The sequence below is a fragment of the Lynx canadensis genome, chromosome E1, assembly GCF_007474595.2.
Source record: "Lynx canadensis isolate LIC74 chromosome E1, mLynCan4.pri.v2, whole genome shotgun sequence".
Lineage (NCBI taxonomy): Eukaryota > Metazoa > Chordata > Mammalia > Carnivora > Felidae > Lynx > Lynx canadensis.
The window spans coordinates 125,060-138,321 of NC_044316.2; the positions used below are offsets into that span (position 1 = coordinate 125,060).

A 13,262-nucleotide genomic window follows, 5' to 3' on the forward strand; every position below is an offset into this window, starting at 1 on the left:
TGCCGCAGGGCGACCCTGGCAAGTGACAACCCAGCACAGCCCAAGCTCTCTCCCTAAGAGCAAAGCAGCCGGGAACGAACGAAAGTGTGGCTCAGGCAGCAACACGGAAACAGGAAAGCACCAACAAAAAAACACGTAAGAGACTCAAAGACACTAAAGTTCAGCCACAAAAAACAAGTTATCGTGAGGTCGCCGTCATTAAATGTCCCAAGGATGCGGTCTGGCCTGTCCCATGGTCACAGCTGCCCTGGTCCATGTTTAGTCCAGAGAGCAATTCTTGGTCCCCCAGTCACAGGGGTCGGTCCCATCAGAGTCCCAGCGGTGCCTCGTCTAATGCAGATCCTGAAGCCTGTCCCGAGAGGCTCTAAACCAGGAGCCTGCAGTGGGGCCTAGAAACCCAAATTTCTGATCACATTCACCAGGTGAAGCTGACCAAGTGGACACACAGACTACATCTTGAAAAACAGAATCCTTTGTGCTAAAAAAATAAAGTAAAAATTTAAAAATATCATTAGCAGAGGAAAAGAGTCTACTTTTTCAGACTTAATGAGCCTATGAGTTGGCTAACTAATCTTAAATTAAAGGGGAAAAAAAAAAAAAAAAGCTAAAGTTCCACAGAACCCACACCACAGGTACATGCTAAGCGCTGGGCTCTCGGAAGTGCACCAGAGGGGACACCGCCAAACCCCTTCCTCTTTCTCAGAGAAAGTCTTAACGACTTTTCCCCACATGTACTGCTTGCTGACGACCGGGGGACAGGCAAGGGTCCCTCCCTGGCAGGTGATCAGGAGCCAAGGCAGGTCTGTAACGGCCACAGGGACGGGCCACGTGCACACTGTGACTGAGGCTGATGGAGGCGGCGCCACGATCACTGGACCATGGGCACCTCCTGGCACGGGGGAAGGAAGCACAGCGGCCACTAGTTACCTCTCGAGCAGCGACGGACAGGAGGACGCTCATGACCGCCAGCACGTCACTGCTGTTCATGCTGGCCACGTCACCCTTCTCGGGCAAGAGCAGAAGGCCACCTGGATCCTTATCACTGAAAGGACACAAATCGGTCACGACACCTTGTTTCAGAAAAGGCATTTTCAGGCATTTGTCTTACAAGTTTCTAAAAAGAAACCTAGCAAGATTTCAGTGTCAGTTCTATGGGACGTGAGCAGTCTGGGTCAGAAAAAGGACCCCGTCCCGGCTGGGCCTGTGCCACGGTCTATCCCCACGTCCTTAAGAAGCACAGGCCCGAAAATCCTCACGTCCTTAGAAGAGATTCTGAGAAGTAAATCTGAAGCGTAAATCACCTTGATGACCAGCAGGAAGTACAGCTAATCTCACGACGGCCAACCGGGACAACCACAGCCAAACATCCGTGTCTTCAAATGTCCCCACATGGCCTCCCAGATTCTTCCACCACCTGATACTCGAATCTGAACACACGTTTGCCGTCCACAGCAGACATGACTTGACTTGCAGGCAGGAGCTGTGGCCATTAGCTCCCTCCCTCCTTTGAGAGCCCACGCCTCCGGGAGTGCAGCCCAGGCCCAAGTCCTGCCCTCCCCACACTTCCTTTGCTCAACCACCATTCTGTGCTGCTGGCTTCTCAGACTTGACCACACGACCCCAAACTCCTTTGGCTTGTTTCTGTCTTCAAAAATCACTTAGAAACTGAAGTGCTTAGAGAGAGCCTCAGTGGGTTCTGTTCTAAACAGTCGCACAAGGACGGAGACGTGGAGTAAACTGTTCACAAGATTATCATCCCACCACTGTTTTTGTCCCTCCCGTGACCTGTGGTGTCTCACTCTAGAAACCCAGCTTAGCAGAGTAAGGGGACGGCTAAAGAAAATGGCAAACGTTTGGAACATCAGACAACTGAAAGGAATTGCAAACATACCTAAAATACGTGCACAGTGACCGGAAGGTGAGCTGCAGAGACTGCTTGTGCTCTTGCTCGGTGACATTCTTCTAGAAAAAAAAAGAGAGCGCACAGTCAGACAACCTGCCCGGTGACCCTCATCTGGAAGACCAGAGAGCGGACAGTCGGGGAACCTGTTCCACAACATTCCAGAGCCTGGAGCACCAGGAAGTGCCACTGGCCACGGTTTGCAGGTGTGGGGCATACACTTCACGGCACCCAACTGAGAGTGGCCTGGCGCTCGGCGGGAGCAAGACCACCTGCGTAAACGAAAGATGGCAGGTTGGCTTTTGTCCACTGCTAAAGTTAACATTTTCAAGCTCTCCTGCAGGACATCTTGATTCAAATGTTTAGGAAGATACACTTTCCATCCCTGGGCACAACACTGTAAGAGGAAAGGCAGGGACACAGTGCATCTCTTGTGAATCTTCTGTTTGTTTTTACCAGGATCTAAGCTTTCTCTATACAAGCCAGACAGGCTACAGTGACAGTTCCAGGAATCACATCTGCTGATGGGGCTGCTGGGCTACTTTAGGGGCACTTTCTTCATTCCGTGAACGTACCCAATGTCTACCATTATGTGAGGCACTGAAGGGGATTTCCAGAGGATTTAAGACGGAGGGTGCAGCCGGGCAAAGGAGGGTGGGAGAGACAAGAGACGCTGTTCAATCCATAAGCATGAGGAGGGAACACAGAGCCCTCAGCCAGTGCTGTCAGAAGGGGCGGGCAGAGGGAAAGTGACAGAGCTCCTCTGCTAACGGACAGCAATGTCATTCAAGAGGTCATATGTCCTCTATTTTGACGTGTGGGACACAAGCTAGCAAAAACCATCATTGCACAGCTAGCTGCCTGGCAAATGCTTCTAGGAATCAAGCAGGACACAGTCCCGCCACAGTCCAGCAGGTCAGGCCGGCAGATGCTGTCAAAGGCTACGACTTGGCGTGAACACGGATCCTCCAGGTGATGTGCGAATTCCGCAGAGAGCTGCAAACAACCAAAGACCCTTCCTCCTCTCTGAAACCATCCACAACCACCTGGCCCCAACACGATTCTCCTCGAAACACGTGACGCACGTGCGGCCACTTTTTCCTCGTGGCAGGGCGGGCCTCTGGTGTCGGGGACCACACGTGATGCTTCTGCTGTTCCTCCTGTCTTTACCTGCAGCCCACAGAGCACCTCACTACACCTGCTAATTCACTGCTGCGTTGAGAAATGCTTTCTGAAATTCTGTATCTGGTTTTCCCCATTAAATTCCTACCAGCAACTTTACCAGCAGGTGCTTGTCCTCACAGACAGTAAAAAATAACCTATAACCATATCACCTGTAAGTAATTATTTGTTTTATCTTTCCAATTACTATGGTAGTTTAAAATTTCTTTCCCTTGTCCTGCCACACTGGCCAGGCCCTCTAATGCGACATCACAGAGAAGCAGTGACCAGTAAGCATCCTTGTCCTGCTCCTCATTCTGAAAGGGATGCCTCCAGTGACCCACCATTCAGCCTATTACGTATGAAAGGTTTGGGATATACACCCTCCCCCAGACTGAGGGAGCTCCTTTCTGTTTTGAGTTTGCTAACGCTTTTGTGGTTTTCATCATCATCAGAATTTAATCTTTTTTAAAGCTGTTTTCTGTACTTGCTGATATAACTTTTTCCTCTGATTTCATTTATTAATTTTGTAACGTTAAACCACCCTTCCATTCCTAGGGTAAATCCAACTCAGTCAGGGTTTTGTTTATATTTTATTGGACTGATTCACTAACACTTTACTAGGATTTTTCTAACTTTGTTTACAAGTAAGATTGGCCTCTAATTCTGCTTTCTTACATAGTCTTTATTCATGTCTCCCTGTATTTTACCATCTCTGGAATACTGGAAACCCTGGAGTTTCCTGACCTAGAGGTCTTTGGTGTGGCTTAGAGAAATTTCTGTTCTGTCTCACATCATCATTCACATCTTTTTTTCATGACTCATACTCCTTTTCACACAGAAATACCGCCTTCAGAATTAAAAATCTGGATCTTCGTACAAGATATTCCACTTGGTAACATAACTTTTATCAACATGAAAAGCACTTTTCACTCCCCACTACTAATGTGTGAGTGACAAGGAGAAGGGGTCTGGGAAGATTCTATTTCATTACAGATATAAGCTGAAGTATTGACGAATGGGTCAGGGATTTCCTTTGAAATAATACTGGAGGAAGGGCAGGGAGAGCAGATAAGGCAGATCACAAAGGAAACAAGATTAGCCTGAGTTTACAACTGTTGAATCGAGGTGATGGGTACATACAGGGTAGGAGGTATTATATTTAGTCTAGTTCTGTATTTGTTTCAGATTTTCCCATCATAAAAAGTTAGACTGTTGAAAAGAATGCTTGGTTGTCAGCAAATCAGGAAGATGAAGGAACTAGGCTCCTTCCTCTTTGTAACACAACAGGCCAGGCACTAGAGCTGGAATTATCCGCCGTCCCCACCTTGAGGATGGAGCTCTGTCCTTAGACGTTCATGTCCCACACACAACGCTGCAGACAGTGAGTGTTAAACACACACCTGGAAGACTGAAACTGGGGAGGTATTCAGAGGAAACAAAGACTAGTCAATTTCACCCGAACGTCTGAGTGAATGCTCACCATCATGGCAAAGAGGTGGTCCCGTCGGGTCTGTCGATCGGGAAAGAAGATGGCAGCCCCATTAAGAAGGGTGTTCTTGACTTCTTGTTTTAATGTTTCCATGGGCACAGAGTCTCCATCCAGCCTATCCACCACTGATGAAAATGAACGAGGAATCAGCTCTAACACGTCCCCTCTGTTCACTCACAACACGTACGTCTGCTTTAACCAGCCTGTAAACTCCCTGCTCCCCACTGTGTGCTCAGCACCTCTGCCCAGGCGAGGCAGTATGAGGACGTGACATGAACTCAAATAAAGACTACATGCACCAGTTTCTATTTCGTTATCTCCGGGTCCTTTTGAGACACAACTCGGCAAAGCCTTAAAAGTAATTTCTCATGGCCACCTGGGTTTTAGCCTCAGTTTGTCATCACTCCCCCTCAGGCCAGTGTCTTCACTAAAGACTGAATAGCATGATAGTGATCACTCTCAGTGTCACACCCCTATATGTCAGAAACCAGGAGGAAACCACCGACCAGAGAATAAATCCTGAGCTCAACACAGGACCCGAGGAAACGGTCCTTTTCTAAAGCAGTGATCCCTCTCCTGAGCCTGCACGACCACAGGACCCTGTTCCTCTAGTGGGAGGCTGTGCCAGCACAGGGTCCCGTTAAAGACGAGCACACTCCCTACCGTCACACAAGTGCGTGTGGAGCTCCTTGGCAGCCCCCGCCCCTGCAGGGCTCTGCCGGGGAGCCTTTGCGTCCTGAGAGGCGGCCGGCCCGTCGCTCCGCAGCACGGAGAAACAGCTCTGCAGGAGGCGCAGAAGCAGGGTTTGGGCACAGATGCATTCTTCCCTCGGACTACAGAGAGACAGAGTATCAGAGAGCAAAACGGGAGGTTGTTTTTACCCTCCGAAGCCAACAGCTGTCTCCAAAGGCCTCCCCAGACCCATGGGGCACAGTAAAAACAGTGCCGGCGGGAGAAAGAGAGGCAGAACAGAATCAATGCTGTACCAGGTAGCAGCTGAAAACACAGCCCCTGTGGGGCAAGTGGGCACTCGGGAGCCCACGTCTTCCCCTGCACAGTGACGGTTCTCCCACAATACTCTAGCTGCTCACCCCGCCAGGCCGGAATAAGGGTCTGATGTCAAAATGTGTGCAGAAACACTGCCCAAAATATGTTATAGAAACAGGAGGTGTTATCTTTAACAATAACCGATATTTCAAGTGAGAATATAAACTAGTGAGAAATCGGGCGCCTGGGTGGCTCAGTTGGTTAAGCGTCCGACTTTGGCTCAGGTTATGATCTCACGGTTCATGAGTTCAAGCCCCACATCGGGCTCTGCGCTGACAGTCCAGAGCCTGCTTCGAATCCTGTGTCCCGCCCCCCCCACCCCGCTTGTGTTCTCCCAAAAATAAACAAATGTTCAAAAAATAAATAAATAAACTTGTGAGAAGTCAAAAAATCTTGGAAGAAAAACTGGTCTATTTAGAATACAAAACTTAGTGTTTTCAGTTTTGTTTATATGATTATCACCTTACAACAAATTCTGACCTACTTTTGCTTTAATTTACTGTAAAAATTCCAGAAGATCTGCAAATCAAGACCCGCGAAGTCCAGAAAAGATTTGTATTTTAAGCCACTTTCCTTCTGCTGCACCTAAAAAATTATAAAAAATAAGTTACAAATAAAATGGAGAAATTCGTTTAGAGAAATACCGTAATAGCTCATTTCCTCCTTGATCTGAAAGAAGGAGGTGGCTCACATGTGTAAAACTCCCATGTAACTGATGCTCACTCTTAATAACTAAAAAGTGTGTGAACAACGACTTTTGGTGTGAAACTTTCTACGATACATATGTGCGTGTGTGTCTGTGTATGAAAGTACACGTCCGCGTAATGTACGCGCACACGCCCCACCCCCCACCGGCCCCCAACCAGAGTCCAGGTCCACAAACACCACACACGAACATAAGTGAGTCTCTACGTGGTGAAGAGCCCTCCCCAGGAGCACCCTTTCAGACCCGCGCCTGCGTGCATGTAGGCCCGAAGGGGAGCTGTGCGCTAACACTCCCGCTGCTCCGAAGCAGCCCCTCTCCTTTGCTATTTCCTGCTGTGACAGGACAGCTTGAGTAACAAAGACCAAACAAACACAGATAAACTGAGGTACAGCCTCTAAACGTGCTGAGGCAGAACGGAGGCCAACAGTGGACGCGGCTGCTCCCGCCGATCCCTGAGCTAAGTCACCACCTCTCTGGGGGTGGCGGCTAGAATCTTCCCTGGAGTGAGCGGTCTCTGTGTTTTTATTAGTGAGTGTACAAGTCAGTATCGAAAACACAAATGATTTCACATCTAGACATTTTGGTACTTTTAGGGAATAAGCAGAATTCACCTGTACTTCAGAAGTAATTCTCCCAGGACTTAAGGAAGACGTAAACCCCATAAACCTGCCGTGTCTCCCTAGTCTACCACCACCAACGCCCAGCACCTCACTCCCCGGCTCTTCCGGGGTCATCCAGGCAGCACAATGCCGGCCGCACACGCTCACTCCGCACGCTTCAGCAGGGTCAGGTTTCACCGGTTGTTCATTTCCCTCAACGTCACCATTGATTTTCCCAAAGGAATGAGATCTGACAACTGAGAAAACTCTACCAGGTCATGGGCGAGCTGCTGAATGAACTGAAGGGTCCTGAGCAGCAGGGTGGCCCCGCAGACGCTGTCCTCCGTGTCCTTTATGCAGCGGGTGCAGACGACGTGCTGCTCTGCCCCGGTTCTCGCCGGCCGGAGATGCCCACTGATGCTGAGGCCTTGCACTCCCAAGCGCTCTGCCGACTCCTGGCGGGTGCAGAGGAACTTCACCATCAAATACTAGAAAGGAAAGACAGATTGAAGGGGAAGGACTCAGCAGCTGGAACACAAATGGAAGGGGTGACGTTAACAACCTACTAGGTCCCACTCTGCCTAGCACAAGGCGCAAAACAGAAGTCCAACATCCACAGAAACAGAAGAAAGACAATATGAGTGCCGAACCAAGTCAGGTTTGGGGAAGGATTACAGTAAGGGAAATGGCATGACCCCCTCTCATCAGGGCAAACACAGGGTAAGACGGGATGAATCCGGGAAGTACGTGTGCTCTGTGGCCCAGTTATTGTGAAAGAGAGATCGGGTATGTGGTGACAAGAGTCAACAACAAATGCCCTAAGGAATCTTCTCAAAGCCCCCAACTAACACAGACAACCCACGGCCCGGGATGCAGCCTTGTCTGCGCAAAGCCAAAGCCACCCGTAAGCTCACCTCCTACGCAACATCGGCCTCTTACCGTGGAAGCTCTTCTGCCAAGAGCCATCCAGACTCCACGACTCAAATGCATAAATGTCTACCCAGCGCGTACAGGCCCTACGGACAGTTCTCATTCCTCTCACTGAAGCTTCTCACTAAGACTTACACGAGGCTTTAGTTAAGAAAACGAAGCGGACAGTCATCGTGTCTCCCGCACCGCGGGCACAGCACACCTTCCGCTCGCCCAGCTGCGCGCCCCTTCCCCACACGTGCCGGCCTGGCCCCAGGCGATGACGTGATCGGCTCTCCACACCTGGCGGCACACCGCCTCTCCTGGGAAGCCTTCCCTGGTGACCTCCGGGGGGGCGGGGCGGGACGCTGTTCCTCTGGGCACAGCCCCCGAACGTCCCACCATCGTAGTGTCGCCCATCGGTCCCAGGCACAGCTGGCTCGGGGGCGGGCACGCGCCAACCCCTCCGTCAACACGGACGCGGTGAAAGGAGGGGGCGGCACGCGTGCGAAGGCCACGACTCGCGACTGCTTACTTGGGCGACTCTGCACTGTTGCAGCTTCACGTCTGCTTCGTCCCATTCCTCTTCGAGCTCAAACCAGCCAACAGGGTCTTCCTCTCCAAGGTCACCAGGTGAGCAACCAGCCCTGTAAGCACAAGGGTGATCACAAAACACCGTCCTACTTCTAAGCTCCTCAAGGGTCTGAGTGGCATTAACTTGCATGTGCAACCTGTCAAGTGACAACCAGGGAGCGGGTGTAGCACCTGCATCTCTAAGCACGTGAAGCGGCTGGTGGTGATTTCCTCCCCACTCCTCAGCCTCCAAACGTAATCTGGGCACTGAAGAAAAGTTTGCTTCTCTAGATAGCCGGCACATGTGAAGAATGAGACACAAACCCAAGGTGTCTTAGATGAGCAGGTCAGGAATAAGGAAAGATACAACAGCCACTGTGTGCTTCTAGAAAGATCCAAAGGAGAGGGAGGTTCGGTTTTCTCTCCCGAGGTCTGGCTGATATACATACGACCAGCCTGCGGTTTAGTTCCCTTTCAACAACCGAAGGGTAAGAGCCAGGGAGCTTTCAGAACCTGGAGCTCTGAAAAAGGAAAACTTCAGCCTCTGTCATTTCTTCCTGTTCCTTAAAAGTTCCTTCCAGGAAAGCATTTCAGGCTAAAGACGCACAACTCTGTGCCACCTCTTTTTAAAAACTAGACATTTCAATCGTACTCCCTTTTCAGGAATTAAATAACCAAAGGAGAAAAAGGCAGTCTTTTTCAGGTAACACTCCTAAAACTTTCCACTAGTTAATCTGTAATACAGCCAGCAAGCTGGCAACACGGGAGTACTCTGTGTGAGAAGCAAACTTGGGCATTCATGGCAAGAAGGGGGAAAAGATTAAGGACTCGGGGTAGGTTCTGTAACAGGCACAAAAAATGTTCTCTTCTTAACATAAGTCAAGAAGATACTTTCTTTTTAAAAAAAAATTGTTTTTAATGTTTATTTTTGACACAGAGAGAGACAGAGCGTGAGCAGGGGAGGGGCAGAGAGAGAGGGAGACACAGAATCCGAAGCAGGCCCCAGGCTCCAAGCTGGACAGAGCCCGACACGGGGCTCAAACCCACGAACCGCGAGATCATGACCTGAGCCGAAGTCGGCGCTCAACTGACTGAGCCACGCAGGCGCCCCACTTTCTTTTTTTTTTTTAATGTTTATTTATTCCTTTTTGAGAGAGAGTGAGTGCACGTGAGTGGGGAAGGAAAGAGAGAGAGGAGAGGGAGAGAGAGAATCCCAAGCAGGCTCTGCACTGTCGGCACAAAGCCCAACACAGGGGCTCAATCCAACAAACCATGAGATCACGACCTAAGCCAAAATCAAGAGTCAGACACTTAACTAACTGAGCCACCCAGACAGTCCCAGCTTAAGCCCCTCTTAGCATAAACCTTTCATGACCTCGTTAACCCTAAACCCAATGGGACAGGTGGTATTCTGTCTTAACCCAAAACCACTTCAACGAGTTTCATCAGTATTGTGTTTGAGAATTTTTTAATTCACTCTGTGGCAGCCATCAAGAAAATCTTTGAGATGGAGAGACAGCTGTCTGGGTGTCAGACACAAAGGGAAGCAACCTCGTTCAGTGCACCACACAGCAATCAGACAGCGGACTCTGGGCGTGCTGACTGATCCACATCCGGCCAGAGAGACAGAGGGAAAAAAAAGGGGGGGGGAAGAAGACAGATGCATGTACATTAACATTTTGATTTCCCAACTGGAGACAGACTGGTAGCACAGAGGCTAGCCAAAGCAGGATTTCAGAGTAGTTCAGGCTGGAACCGGAAGCTAAAAATCAGTAAGGGTGTAGTGACTAGGCTACATTTAAGTTTTAAAAATAAAAAAAAATCCTATACGTGAAAGATCTTGTTTAACAGCAGGTTTAGGGGAAAAACTTCTTTTAATATGTCCCAAGAATGGGAGAGCGCTGCTTAAAAACAAGTGTAATCTCTAGTTACCATTAAAAAAAAAAAAAAGGCATCTCTTAAAAAGGCATACATTTGTGGTGGGGAGGGAGACTTTAGGGGTGAAGGATATTTGGAGGGCTGGAATTAAGGGCACGGAATGTGGATCTCAACTGAATATAATCTAACTACTGAAGCGCCGTGAGCTCTCCGTCCTCGAGTATTCTAGAGACTGAATGACCATTTGTCTTGGTGGCACTTGGAATGTCACCACAGGAAGTACAGCAGGGAGAGGGAGTTATTCTAGATCCCGGATACTCCAAGTGTGGTCCGTGGGTGGGGAGCGTCAGTCACCTGAGAGCTTCCTACAGGTCAAAGTCTCAGACCCCGCCCAGAACCACCGGATCGGAATCCACACCGAACACCATGCACACTTAGCATTCACTACTGGACCACAGCTAGAGCCCTCCGTGAGCTCTAGCGCCCTGTCACCCAAGACGCGCTGTAGCAAGATCAGCAAGTCGGGGGCTCAGCTCCGTGAGCTCTAACCTGCCACTAGGAGTGAGGGAGGCAACGCGGCCCGAGGGTCACCAATGACCTGTGGCTAAATCTGGCAGGTTCACGCGCAGACTTGATCCCACTGACCCTGGGTCACATCTGACACCGCTGCCCACCCCCTACTTGCTTTCACATCACTCCCCCGGCTTCATGATGACACACGCAGGCCTTCCTACTGCCTCGCTGGCTGTCTCTTGGGCTCCCTTTTTCTCCGTTGCCTCTTAAATGCTGGTGCCTCTCAGCATGCTGGTCTGTACGGTCTTTCTTCTCTTCCTGGCCCACACACTCTTCCAGAACGATCTAACTCACTTAAATGATCATTGAACTGTCTCTATCTATCGGTAGCTTCAATACGCCTCTTCCAGACTCCTGACACACTTACCCAACTAGTTGTCAAGTACCTCAAGGTGTCCCTAAACCTCACATTCAACAGGATCAAAACGGAGCTCACCATCTTCCCCACAGACCTGTTCTCCTGCGTATTTTCTATGAGAGAAAGGCACTCCCAATGTCCCCACCTGCCCAAGCCAAAATCCCAGGCCTCCCTGACACCCACACGATACTCCTTCCTCTGCTCTACACTCAGTGACCTTCTGGCGGTCTCTCAGTGGGTCGCCACCTCTCCATCACTGCCAGGGCTCTGGCCAAAGTGACCCATGCCGCCGGCTGCCTCCTCCCATCCCACCCTGCCTCCACGCTGGTCTCCCCTGCCCATGCGACACACAGCATGGTCTAGAACGGTACTGGTAAAACACACATCTAGTCTCTCTGTTCTTCTCTCTGAAACTCCTCAACACTACACCGACCGCCCTTCCTTGCTTAAAGGATACAGTCCAAGCCCTGATCCAGAGACAGAAAGACCTTCAGAGACTCGGCCCCTTTCTGGCCCTCCAGGTCCACGTTCCGCCACTCTCCACCTCAAAGTACTTGTGGCACTTGCAGGACCCTGAAGCCCCCACCCCCTCCGTGCTTCCCCTATGAGTTCACAAATCTGCTCTGCTCTCTGCTCAAGATCTCTCCTTCTACTTCTTCAAGCGGCTGATCACCTGTACGTCATCCTTAGCTCTTAATACTGACGGTACTCCCTCCGGGGTCTCCCCTCCCAGAACCCCCATCCCTCCTCTCCTGCCCAGTGCGGACAACACTGACACTGCTCATCTGAGAGGACAGCACCATAGAACAGGGACTGCGCCAACGCGCTCAATGTGTCTCTTTGGCGCCCAGAATCAGGCCCAGTGCAGAGCTGGGTGCTTAAAAACATCTCCAGTAAAAGCATGACTAGGAGGAGGGAGGCTGGGGCATGTAAACTTCCGGGTGGCTGGGAGACTGAAGACAGTCCAGACACGTATCAGCACCCAGCCATTCTGGAGATGACTCGACCTGGTCACAGAAGGAATGGGTTAGGGTCTACGAACAAATTAAAACATGTCTTCAGATGCTGCTAGAAAGCAATGAATGCTCATGGCCACTGAGGATGGCTTAGGGGCGCCTCATCTATGAAGACATAAACACCTATTTTACCAATAGGAGAAGGCATACAGTCTTATTAACTACAAAAATTTTTATTCTGTTCCTTACCTGCTTTTTACAAACTGCCTGAATTCCTGAAGTTTCCATTTGTCATACTTTTCAAACCTTTTGAAGTGTTCTTCTGCGTGAAATTTCTCAGAAGATGAGTTGTAGGCAAACACCAACCCACACTGGGCCCCAATGCCACCACGTCGAACCTGGAAACAGAGATCCAGATGAAGTATGCTGAAGGTGCTAAGGTCCTGTGGCTGCTTTGTTTCCAAAAAATATGGTGAAATTCAAACGGCTTAAAGCAAAATCAAACCAACAAAATATAAACATATTTTTGAATATGTTAAGAGTAAAAAAAAGCTGCTTCCTAAGAAAGGATTCTTTCTCTTTCTCAGTCCTTATGTTCACACCTTCCCAGACAACAGTCTATTCATCTCTCTGTCCCTGTCCTCGGCCACAGGCCTGGCACAGAGTAATCATTAGATAATCGATGAAAACCCAGTGTCACAGACCTCTGAAGCATAATTCTATTTTTTCGTAAATGTTTATTTATTTTTGAGAGAGAGACAGACAGACACACAGACACAGGGCACAAGGAGGGGAGGGGCAGAGAGAAAGAGACACAGAATCCGAAGCAGGCTCCAGGCTCCAAGCAATCAGCACAGAGCCTGACATGGGCTCCAACCCATGAACTGCAAGATTATGACCCAAGCTGAAGTCAGACACTTAGCCAACTGAGTCACCCAGGCATCCTACATAATCCTTTTTTTTTTTTTTTTAATTTTTTTTTTAACGTTTATTTATTTTTGGGACAGAGAGAGACAGAGCATGAATGGGGAAGGGGCAGAGAGGGAGGGAGACACAGAATCAGAAGCAGGCTCCAGGCTCTGAGCCATCAGCCCAGAGCCCGACGCGGGG

The 13,262-nt window shown here is 49.7% G+C and overlaps 1 protein-coding gene across 3 annotated transcripts in view; it reads right to left on the bottom strand.

Annotated features, from left to right (window-relative positions):
• ZZEF1 (zinc finger ZZ-type and EF-hand domain containing 1) overlaps positions 1–13,262 on the bottom strand; it is a 103,676-nt gene that overhangs the window by 56,729 nt on the left and 33,685 nt on the right. For 2 of the 3 annotated variants that reach the window (XM_030296079.1, XM_030296078.1), the window contains exons 11-18: positions 12,402–12,550; positions 8,350–8,461; positions 7,178–7,393; positions 6,085–6,185; positions 5,217–5,386; positions 4,545–4,678; positions 1,892–1,962; positions 928–1,042 (exon numbers count right to left, since the gene is read on the bottom strand). In XM_030296079.1, coding sequence (XP_030151939.1) covers positions 928–1,042; positions 1,892–1,962; positions 4,545–4,678; positions 5,217–5,386; positions 6,085–6,185; positions 7,178–7,393; positions 8,350–8,461; positions 12,402–12,550 — 1,068 coding nt within the window. The remainder of the gene's footprint in view (positions 1–927; positions 1,043–1,891; positions 1,963–4,544; positions 4,679–5,216; positions 5,387–6,084; positions 6,186–7,177; positions 7,394–8,349; positions 8,462–12,401; positions 12,551–13,262) is intronic. The other variant, XM_030296080.1, reaches the window with a different exon arrangement.